General features: G+C 33.5%; 2 protein-coding genes across 2 annotated transcripts in view; one reads left to right on the forward strand and one right to left on the reverse strand.

The window, feature by feature from the left end:
• LOC105329458 (receptor-type tyrosine-protein phosphatase S) overlaps positions 1-3744 on the reverse strand; it is a 78703-nt gene extending 74959 nt beyond the window's left edge. Inside the window, exon 1 of the mRNA XM_066065968.1 lies at positions 3640-3744. The gene's annotated coding sequence lies outside the window, so the exon portion shown is untranslated. The remainder of the gene's footprint in view (positions 1-3639) is intronic.
• Positions 3745-4644: 900 nt separating this feature from the next.
• On the forward strand, positions 4645-11986 carry LOC105329459 (PCNA-interacting partner). Its single transcript, XM_011430724.4, has 12 exons — positions 4645-4736; positions 5078-5202; positions 5387-5577; positions 5767-6030; positions 6367-6564; positions 6757-6921; positions 8122-8276; positions 9013-9169; positions 9653-9837; positions 10580-10658; positions 10833-10954; positions 11433-11986. Exons 2-12 carry the CDS (start codon positions 5079-5081, stop codon positions 11788-11790), a joined length of 1998 nt encoding a protein of 665 aa, XP_011429026.3. The 5' UTR covers positions 4645-4736; position 5078; the 3' UTR covers positions 11791-11986.
• Positions 11987-12138: the final 152 nt, after the last annotated feature.

Here is a 12138-nt window from a genome sequence, read left to right on the forward strand (position 1 = left end):
GCCTGATAATTGCCAGTCTGCATGGAGGCATGCTCCTACAGCATGGCAGAACTCATTGTTTTTCCCCTCCCTAATATAAAAACCCTTCTTAATCATTTTTGTGTCACAATACAAGAAAAAAGCATCGGTTATTTTATTTCGAGTTGAAACACTTAAACAAGAAGTCAATAGCTTGCCTAGAGTTGTGTATTGTTTTGTAATGGTCAGGAATTATTCCAATGAAACCAGTGTCAGATCAATCAAGTACTTACAAAAGTCTGATCTCCGATAACCGATCAGACAAATTCCTAAACAATTAGTCTGACAATTTCTATAAACTGACAGTTTTCTAGAAAACGTGCAAATGCATATTGAAACTTGCTTAAAAGGCCAAGGTTAAACGATAGGCTTGATCACTGCAGTGTAAAATTGCATGTCAAATTAAGCATGGCAGGGATGACCTCACTCAAGTTCCAAAGGGACAAAATAATGGAGTACTGGCTACAATCATAATATTTGATTATTTCTAGGAATAATTCTCTGAACAGTATTTTATATATATTGATTTCAGTTTTGTTCAGAATTTGTACCATATACATGTAATTGATTTTATGAGCCGGAATACATTATTATCTATTCTTTCTAATAATTACTGTTATCGAAGGGTTGATCCTAAACTCCGACCTTCGGCATAAAAAAAAACCTCGCCAATACCAAATTCCAAGCCAAGAAACTCCTGGAAACGTGGGTGGAAAACCATGAAATAACAGAGGTGGAGATTTGAACTGAAGAAAAATTTCAAACTCATTCGCCAATCCTGATGTGGAGTCTTCCGCCTTCTACCATTTCTTGTGCGAATTGGTTGACAGTGCTTAAATGACATGATGGCTAAAACGCTAACAATCTCCACCAGGATGACTCACGGTCTCTTTGGCTTAAAAATCAATTTCTGCCGTCAAGCCAGGAATCTGCCGTTTCTCTCAGGGTGGTGAAAATGGGCTTAAGTCAGGCCTCAACTGATAATACTGAATATTATCTCCAATCATACACCAAATATGGTCCGGAGTATTGATCGCAGGATGGGAGAAAACACAGAGGAAGTGAATTATGCAACCTTGAGCCAAAAAGACGTCAAGAACCCCAAGAAACATGGACAGTTATAAGATTTTGGACTTCTTTTGACATGTGACTCATCTCTTCACTTTATTAATGTTTTTCTGTCGCTGTTTCCTTCTACGAAACTCCGCTGCTTTTGTTTTCACTGACTGATATATAGAAAGACCTGGACTAAATTTAGAAAGAAATTTTTGCAATTCAAACAAATGACAAGTTCTTTTTCAATCCTGAGATTATATAATGCTGAAGAAAGGAAGAAATGATAAAAAAAGGAGAAAAAATTAAGTTAAAGATGTCTACAAGAAGAGGAGATGCAGAATAAAAATATCAAACTTTATATATACCTTGATTAAGCATTAAAAATGTTTCTAATAATTTGTAAATATACCACTGGTATCTTTCACTTAATTTTCAAACACTAATATTCCATCTGATAAAATGCTTTCAAATATATAAGTTTTATGAAATATCTCAAATTAAGATTATGAAATTCCTAAAAATAATGAGAACCGATAATGATAATGAAGTAAGAAACTCATGTTCTAATCTTCAATTATTCTATTCCTCTTTTTTCTTAACAAGGGAAGACCTTGGACCAAAATCTTAACTTATCGAACCCTGCATTTACAATCAAAATAAGAAATACTTATCATAATCACATACAATATGTCTTCACAAAGTCCTCAAAGGTTCTGAAGTTGAAATATGACAGCGGCTCATTGAAACATCTTCCCAAGTCAAGGGTTTTTTATCTGCACTCTCCTCACAAACAGAGTGGACCGAGCGAAGATGCATTGAAATAGCTTTTTCTTACCAATTTTTAACTAGTTAAACTTCAAGTTTGAACCCCCCCCCCCTTCCATGGGTCTAGAAACCTCCAGGCGGCAATCCCAAACAAACATTTTTTAAAGGATGGCCCTGTGAGGATACTGAAATAACGAAATTTCAATCAATGGGAAATATGAAAGTTTTGTTCTCATTTATACCATATTCATTAAACAAACCAATGATCGTTTATTCTTTATCCTATTTTCTGCCAACATCACAGAGAATATTAAACTGGTCATGAATTTATACCTTATATTCAGACATTCTTTTATAAAATTGTTTCCCTTTAGTGGAGTTTATATACATTTATCATCAGTGAATCAAGGTTTCTGTAGGCCTGTTTAGTCTGTCATTAGTATAAACCATGTATGAGGTAAAGAAGAAGTTCCAGAGTCAATTAAAACATAGTTTAGTTCTCATCACTGCTAGAGTGATGATGAGAGATAAAAATGCATTATTATAAATACACGGACGCAGGCTTTATTTCATCTAATTATATTCATATAGATGAACCTTGGGGTGCCCTCCCTATCCTGCATAGTACATGTATTTCAATACAACTTTCATAAACCCTTAAAATGTAATACACAGAGAATTTTTGCAGTTTGCAAAAAGCATCTACAAGGTAAACTTTTTATCAGTAATAAAAATAAAAAGTTCAAATTGTTTATATGAGAATGAAGATGGTATTTAATCATTTCTGGTGTCCTACTAGACGACTCCGGACAAGTATGGCCAAGAGGCGATGAAATTAACTAACCGTCACCAGAGAGTCAATGAGGGGTCAATGTATCAGATCAGGACTCAATGATGTGTTAATCCATCAAGGTTGTCTCATTGTCTTCTGAATGATTAAGTTGAGATTGAGGCGAGAGAGGCCATATATCATTGATTTCTGATATATAATACAGGCAATCGTTGTCTTTGTTGGATCACATGTATTGTATGAATCTTTGATAATCCAATTTTGTACAACTATATATTCATCTATACTATGGATAAATAACCTGGTATTTCACTTTGTTGGATCACATGTATTGTACATATGTTTGATAATCCGATTTGAATGACTATAATATATTACATATACATGTATATTACGAATAGATAGCCTGGTAAAAAGGCAGACAACTTTTAAAAAAAAAAGATACTTTATGTATAATACTAATCCAAGACTCCTCAGACTCTAACCCCTGCTTTTATTTTGTGACATGCGCTTAATATAAAAGTGGGGGTTTCAGTCAAAGGAATCTCGGATTACAAGTATGCATGATTCTAAAAGAGTTTTCTTTCCAAAAATTGTTACCGAACAGTGTAGCGCAATAGGTTAGAGCGTACACTATGAATCTGTAAGTCATGAGTTCGAATCATGCTCGGGATTTTATATTTTTGACTTTTCCTAAAAATTTTAAAACATATTTTTGGGTCAAATGCTGTAAAATTTGAAAATTCCAAATTGGTGCCAATATTTTAATTATAGTGAACTTTTATCCATGTTAATATTGACAGGTTCCCATCCCACCAAATTTGTTGAAAAAAAATGAAATTTTTGTTTATGAATAACAATTCAAATAAATTTATTACTACATAGTATGTAAGCAAAATGTCATAATACCAAGCAGAGATGAGGAAAATAGTGGATGCTTGGATACATGATTAATTAATTTGATAACTGATAAAAAAAATTATCTAGCAATTACAATAAGATTGTCATACCTGCCAAATTTTCCTCTTTTTATTTTCTTCTTCTTTAAAGAGAATACACTGGCATCAGCTTAGACAAGATCCCATTTGGAAGACGCACTTGGTTCTGTCAAGCAACCAAGAACATATAGAAGCACAAACGCCAACTCTGGGCAATCAATATCAAACTTTGCAACATTCCATATGAAACATGGTGGCCATTACTGCGTTTTTACAATATCCATTAAGGAAGACTTACACTAAGCCTTAAAAAAAACTACAAAAAGTTATTGATCTCTAATCCCAACCATTTTTGATCATGATTCTGCAATTTTTTGTTAATTAAGTAGTTAACAGCCGTAGCACAGTTTTTATTTCTTGAAATCAATTACTGGGTATAAAATTAGCTTAATTAAGATATTCCGTGTAGCAATGGTTTCCTCCCGAAAGCTTTTAATCACCCACCCTTTTCCTGAAGTATATGCCATTAAATTTTTCCCCGACAGTCCCTCCTTTTTCCTTGTTTCCACGATTGGTTGCATCATTTTAAGACAAAAAAACCATCCAATACACTCAGCTTGGTTTGTTTCATTGATCAACATTTGGTGCATTAATAAGGGATGGATCTACACTAGAGTGTATATATAATGCCCATATTTATTGAAATAATTTATTACCTAATAACAGCTGAATAATGGTACCATTACTTCTGACCTCTGCATTGAAATTATTAAAAAAAAAATTCAAGACCATTTACAATGTGGATATCTTTCTATCAATGCTTGTAGAACTTGACTGATTAGCGTCAACATACAGGGAATTCAACTTTTCCCGCGTAAAAATATTAGTGTCAACAAGGATGTGAATCATAAATATAATTCCTGTTCCTTTAAGGGGGCATATCTACATAATTATTTTAGAAGAATATTGATAAACGAAATAGCTATACATCAAGTGCAGTGTGTAAGGAATAAAAGGACCATAGCAAGCACTTGTTGGTACTAGGTTTACCCCCATTCCCCCAAAAACTAGTTCTCGGTCTTCTTTGCACGATACCAGTTTATTCGATGTCAGAGTTTAGTGCGCGTATTTCAAATTTGAGTGTTAAACAATAGGCAACGACAGTCAAGGTAATGTCAGATGTAAAAACTAAGTATTTGAATCGTTGTTGTATTTTAATGAAGAACGTTTTGTAATTGTTGTACATGTAAACTGGGACATGCTTCAAACTGTGTGTATTTGATTTATAACACTGTTGTTATAACCACAGGCACCTGAATTTTTATCAATCAGTCGCTTAATAAGTCATATATCAAAAAATTCTACCCCTACTATATATAAATACACCTTGTGTATTTATATATAGTAGGGGTAGAATTTTTTGATATATGACTTATTAAGCGACTGATTGATAAAAATTCAGGTGCCTGTGTTATAACCAGTGATAACAGCTGATTGTCTGAAATTTCAGGATGGTGGCAAACGATGCACTCTGCTTTATCTTAAGCACGTATGACAAAGAGGTTATAAGCAGCAATTCTAGATTGATCGAGGAAAAATTGCTTAGTTACGCATCCGAGAATGACCCATCTCAAGGTAATTACTTCATTTTCTAACGTTATACATTACATACAGACATGTGCATCGTCTGTATAGTATGAAAATTAATACATCGCATTTTTTTCTTTCAATTAAGACGTAAAACAAATAACTTTGGTGATTGATTCCATGAAAAGATATATGAATTATAGTTGTCTGAAACAAGAAGATTTTTTTTCAGAAACCAATGCAAAGAAGATAACTTTCATCCACTGTCAAGATGCAGCCAGTGAAAATGCTTACAGCATGCCAGAGTACTTTACTTTCCTGTGTCGAAAGTTTCAGCTCTTACCCAATGAGAGAAGTACTCTGCTCTCTTCTATGGACCAGCTCGTTGCACTTCAGCTTTGCTGGGCGGAAAAAAACAAAGAGGTACGTAGGCTAGATGATCAGTCAGTAATTCAGAATCACGGATTCTTTAAAAATTCATAACCTTCACGCTGAGGCGTGGGACAGGAAAGGCATGATAATACAAAATGAAATTGGTTGTTCATTTGTAATTGGAACAGATTTCAGTGTTGTCTTTAGATTATTTATTAATGACACCACACTTTCTTACAGGAGAGGGGAGAATTTGACATAGAAACAAGCACTGTATTTGACAGTAATAAAGAAATTATTAAGACCAAACTTCATTCGGGAGAAGAGACTGAGGCTCCAGAAATATTGGACAGTTATCAGAAATTTCTTCAGCATTGTAATTATGTGGACACCTGTGATGTGCTCAATCTGGTCCAGAAATCATTGGATGAGAATGATGATCTCAAAAACTACTTGTCTCAGAACCATTTTTTATTTATTGGTCTGCCTACTGACCCTGTTGAGGTAAATCGATTCTTACCTAAGGAAGCAAGTACACTAATCTTACTTATAAAGTGCAAGCTTATTGTGATTTTTTTTTTATACATTACACCCTCTTACTTGAGTATATATAGTGTAAGTTTCAATTAATTTATTTGCAATAATGGTACATTAATATTTTGTTGACAATGATATATTCTTGATTACAAAACATTTATTTTTTTTTTTTTTTGTAAATAAATTTTGTAAATAATTCTTATTCATATTTATGAAAATTTATGTCTTTGCATGACGGCAAGAATTTTAAATTGGAGTAAAATTTTGATTCAGTTAAAAAAAGAGATTTGGTGACTATTACAGGTAGCCATGATCAACCTGCTTTGTAAGGACAGAGAAACCCACAAAGTCAGCATTGAGGTGTCATTGGAGGAGGAGAAGGAAAGGGACATAACTGTGTGTGTGGAAGCTTCCTCTTTGGAGGTTCTACTGTCACAAAAAACAAAGTGGAGGGGCATTGGTACCCCAGGCCCCTCCCAATCTGCTGGGTCACTGAATCAGGTGAGAATGTGTATTGTACATGTAATATTCAAGACATCAATGAAAGAGACCATAGTATTGCACATATCTCCCACTAAAAACATTGTCTATATACTGATACATGAATAGATTTCTTTTATGAACATAAATGCCAATTTCTTGTTGTAGTTGAATTAGAAATATTAAATCCTGTTTTTGTTTTGATTTTACCAGTTATATGTCAAATTGGTGTATGTGGCCTATCTGGAACTGTTGGTAAACTCTAGGTCGGAATTTGCCTTGGCCAGATGCTTCAACATTCCAGACCGCGAGCTTGGATTGACTACCTTTACAGATTTAAAACATGAAGCCCAGAAGAAAAACATGCCTATGTATCAGGTGACACATTACTAGTATGTTAAGAAACTTTGAGAAATCTGCTATGTCATGAGTTGACATATCATGCTCAATAATTATGAAATCTGCCATGAGATAAACAATTATGAATAATTTTGATGGAGACTGATTTCACATTGTTATTGATTCTGTAAAATGAATGTTTCTATATATTAAAGTAGTCCGAGTATCGCACTACGTCATAATACGGATTTTACAATATTGGTTCGACTTTTACAAAACGTTTTTGATACCCGGTATTGATATTGCTCTACATCGCTGTTGTAAACAATGGCAATAATAAGCAATTAAAACGGTAATATTTTTATTCTATGAGAGATAGAAGTGATTAATGTTGAGAAACTTGATTCTGTTAAAGTAAAATGAAAAACGGAAGTTTCTGATTACCGTAACCAGGATCTCAGGTATGCTTATACCTTCTTTGTTTTGACCCCCCCCCCTCGAATTTTTCTTTTTCTTTTACTAAAACCGGTTTAAATTTAGAGACAGAAGCTATTTCGAATTTAATAAATCGTCAATTAATTAATGTTTAAATGATATCTAACATTGTTGACAGATCTAGGCAGAAAACTGTAGCAAAATGTGATTTTTACGGATTTTTTCGTCAGGGTCTACTTGGTTTAGAGCTTATGGCGCGAAAAGTAATCCGTCAACATATAATTTATTTTACCAAATCTTTTTTCTAAGATGTCAATCTATAGAATAAACACCATGAATTTAAGTTTGAGTCCATAAAATAGTAAAAATATTACCAAACGCGATACTAGCATTGAATTTTTTGTTTTCTATTTTGATACATCAGGTCCATAAAGCGTACTTACTTACAAAAATTTGCGCAAAATTATTGATGAGATATGGCTTAAATAAATATTTATACTCTATTTAGTATGTTCAGTTCTAATTTTCCCAAAATTGGTAATTATTTTTAGGAAAAACGGACGTCTGGCAAATGTCATAATTGTCAATAATTTTCGCAAGGGGGTACACGCGTCTGAGAGGTGATAACAAACAAACTAGCATGTAAACATACATATTTTCTTTTGTATATGTATTGCTAGAATGTATATTTATCATTTAAAGCTAAGCTTTTAAAGATTGAGCCCATTTAGTGCCGAGTATAGGACTACCTTAAATTAAGTCTGTCTATTTTTTTAACACTTTACCTTTTAACTTGGATTACAGACAGCCTTATCATTTATCATGAAAGTGAGGCTTGGGGGCAAAGGTTACCAACCAGACTCTTCTCTACCAATAACACAGCATGTCAAAGGACTGAGTGACTTCATCACTTTCACACACAAATTGCAAACCATTGTTGAAGAGGAGGACACCAGCAGGTGAAATAGCTGATGACCTTGACAAATATACAAACACAAAAACTTGTAAATCTTTTCAGTACGAAAAGAGAGTCACAATGTTTGCTGATCTAGAACTTTTTTTAGAGCACATATATCATTTCATGTTTGAATGATTGGAATTTGTTAAGGGTTTGATAAAACTGTACTTAAGGTATTCAATGTATAACGACCACATTTTGTACCTAATAAATGAATGGTCCGATACTATTAATCATGATATCATTTTGAAGGTGTATTCAAATAAAAATACTCCACCAAAGGAATATTCAAAATTTTGATTATGGTCCAACTAAATACACATTGAATTTTGCATTAAAGTCTATGGGCAACGTATGTTTTATTCAGATATTGTAAAATGTAACTTTAAATTCGTAAAACTCTCTTGGTTAATACATGCATAAACTTTCTCTTTACTATAATATGAAATAAAATTAATCATTTACCGCAGATACATGTATTTTGACGAAATTTAAATTTTCTCTTTTTTTATCAAGGGGAGATAACTTCTTAAAAAAATTTAAGGCTCAAAATGACCGGCTCCTTAAATGTTTTCTGCCATGTGAATTTGGTTCATTTCACTTTTGTAGTTATCTAACAATACATATTTAACTAGTTCAAAAATGATTTAAAATTGTTCAATAACCCTTCGTTATACATTGAATACCTTAACACATCATGCATTGAATATTTATGAATTCTCATTGATGGGTTGCAGGGTTGCATGTAGAAAGATTCTGAATGTTCTGAAGAAAGAGATTAGCAAATCTAAAGATAAAAGGATTCAGAACTCCTCTGTTGAAGAGATCTGTGATGATCTGCAAAAGATGGCTGCTCAGGTCATTCAGAATGTGCAGACACACAGCCCAGCCAAGGTATGGTATAGTACTGAAGCCTGTAGGCTTGTCTTCTATAAGTACAGGTAACACAGTGAAACCTGATCATTCAACTTGTGTTGCATGATGAATTAGACAGACAGGCTTATACACTAATATCAGTTAACTCGAGGCCAAGTCAGGGTTGTGGTAGAGTATGAAGCCCACAGGCTTCTCTTTTGTTATAAAAGTACATAGTAACACAGTGAATATTGTTCATTCAACATTGTTGCTGCGTGATGAAGGAACAGACTTGTATAGATTTTCATTGAAATCCAGAGACATAAACAATTGTAAATTGCAGCTTCTCTCAATGAATGACACTGTCACAGAGCATGTCATGAAAAGTAAACTTTATATGTTAAAAGTCATTTACATCATCAAGTCAGAATGTATTCAAACATGTAATTCACAAAGTATTACCTAAGTCTTTATATAGACATGTGTCAAACACAAATACAGTGCATGCTTTTTTTTCCATAGAAGCCATCTTCTGGAGGAACCCCTTTGGGCTACAAGACACTGAGGATCATCCACCATTTGGTGGATAAGCTGGTCACGGGGGTAGAGGTCCTGAAGGCCAACTCCCTGGACGTCCTGTGTGACAGCTTCTCCACCCAACACAGCAACACCCCTATCCGCTTTCCTTGCCTCCTGTCTCAGTTCAGGTAGTGATTTTCTATCAGATAATCTTTCATTAATATCCATTTAAGACTGTATAATTCTGATTCAGTTTTCCTATTTGATAGACTGAAAAATTAAATTTACTGGTATATCAAATAGTATTTTTCAGCCAGCTTTCACTTTGATTTGCTTAATACATGTACATGTTATGATGTATTACATTGAAAATTCATACACTAGTAATTCATGGTCATTTAATGAGCATAAATAATCCTCTATTAAGTCCCCAAATGGAATACATTTGATAGTTTTTTAATAAAGACCAAGTTTATACCTGAACTTGTATAAATTAACTGTTCATGTCTTAGCAAATTTATCACATCATTTTATTGGAATTGTATAAAATATGTTGCAGAGTGAAGGTGGTTACTTTATTTAAGATTTTCAAATTTTGTTTATTGAAAAACTGTTATAATTGCAGTAATATTATTACTGTATACAGAGAAATGTTCACCCCCTTTTTATTTTGCCCCTTTTGCCTCATTGTCAATGGGCGAATTTAAGATTGGGCAAATTACAATGTCTCAAACTATCTTAAAATACATCTATGTTTCATCAAATTCAAGACGATGCAAAACTGTTTGCAAGAGATGAAGGGCGAAAATGACATGGGGCAAAAATTACCCTGTATACAGTATACAAGAAAACCATACAAATGCTATATGACAAGATGGATTTTATAGATTTTACGACTTACAAAAAATTACTTTTCTCTTGGTTTTTTAGAACTCCATGTGATGATGTGGACAGCCCTGAACTAAACAAATCACTAGCTGAGAGACTTCTAGAGAAGCAGAGGAAAGCGGTAAAAATGTGTTCATATAGCCAACAATTATTGTAACAAACTTGATTTTGAAATTGTTCTTGAGAACCAATTCTGAGAACAGTAGAAAGACCATAATTTTAAACCTTTTCAAAAAGAGCATTTTTCTCAGTCAATTAAAATTGATGGTAAAATACACGAATCTGAATTTTTTAGACTCCCCTGCATGCTAAGAGATACAAGGCGAGTTTGGACTGGGCAGCTCCAGCACATGATGTTCAGATGACGGACGAAGCAGAGTCCTTTAAATGTCAGAAGTCGGTATACGTCCTTCCCAGGTAAATACTAGTGACAAACTGTTACAGCAAAACATGGTTACAGTGAAAAAGCATAAAACAAATTCACCCTTACATTAAAATCAGTTTTATCCCCCTCAAAATTATAAATGAATTTATTGGTTATATCAAATTATGCTTTATATTACAAATCAAACTACATGTAGTTTGTCCCTGACCCTTCAATATAAGCATGGTTCACTGCATGTATCTATTGACGTAGCTGTATGGAGAATGTCAGAGGTTCTTAATAATCAATCCTTAATCAAAAGTGATGACACAATTGCTTCATACTGTGAACAAGGGCATATTTTGCAAAATCAGAATTAAAAGTTGGGATTAAGAAAAAACAATTCATATTTTTATGAAACATCTTTTACAACTCTTAAAATAAAATGGAATAGAATAATCCAGAATGCGAATGATACAAAAAAGATGCATGTCACACAGTGTCAAAAATATATTTTTGTTCTCTATACAGCAAGACCCTCGTTCAACCAGCAAGTGCATCTAAAAGAGTTGATGTTCCTGGGTTGAAAGAGAGAACCTCGCATCCATCTAATGAGGAAAACAAGGAGAAAACATTGACGGTCAGTCACAAAGAGAAACCCCTCGGTCAAGAGTCCAAGCAGGGGGAAGGGGTGGAGGGGGAGGATTTGTCCCAACCTGATGTGGAAAACAAGTCAGATGTTGTTGCCAAAGGGAAGAAAAGAATGTCTGAGCCTTGTGAAAAAGAACCCAAGAAAAAGAAAACCCAGAGCCAGGAGAAAAAGTGTCGTCGGAAACTGCTACCTCAAATCAAAGGACAGCAGCAAATTAACCGGTTCTTCAGAGCATAGGCAAAAAAATTGTTACATATATTAACTGTGTTGTGGGAGTGTTGTCTATCAAAGGGTTTTTTTTATATGTTGCTATTTATCTTTATTTATTATATGATTTAATGATTTTAGTCATTTTAAGATATTATTTTAGGTTGAGAAATTTGATATTAATTTTAATGGACTGTGCAATAATGCCAATAAAATTATACATTTATGTATGTTATTTTTTCATTCAGTGTACATTAGTGATAGTTTTTTGCTGGTTTAAAACAATAGTTGTGCATTAAATTTGTAAACATTCATTTGGTTATTAGTAGAACATTTTTTTTTTACAATGATAACGAATCATTGATATTCAATCTATAG

The sequence above is a fragment of the Magallana gigas genome, chromosome 7 (assembly GCF_963853765.1).
Source record: "Magallana gigas chromosome 7, xbMagGiga1.1, whole genome shotgun sequence".
Classification (NCBI taxonomy): Eukaryota; Metazoa; Mollusca; class Bivalvia; order Ostreida; family Ostreidae; genus Magallana; species Magallana gigas.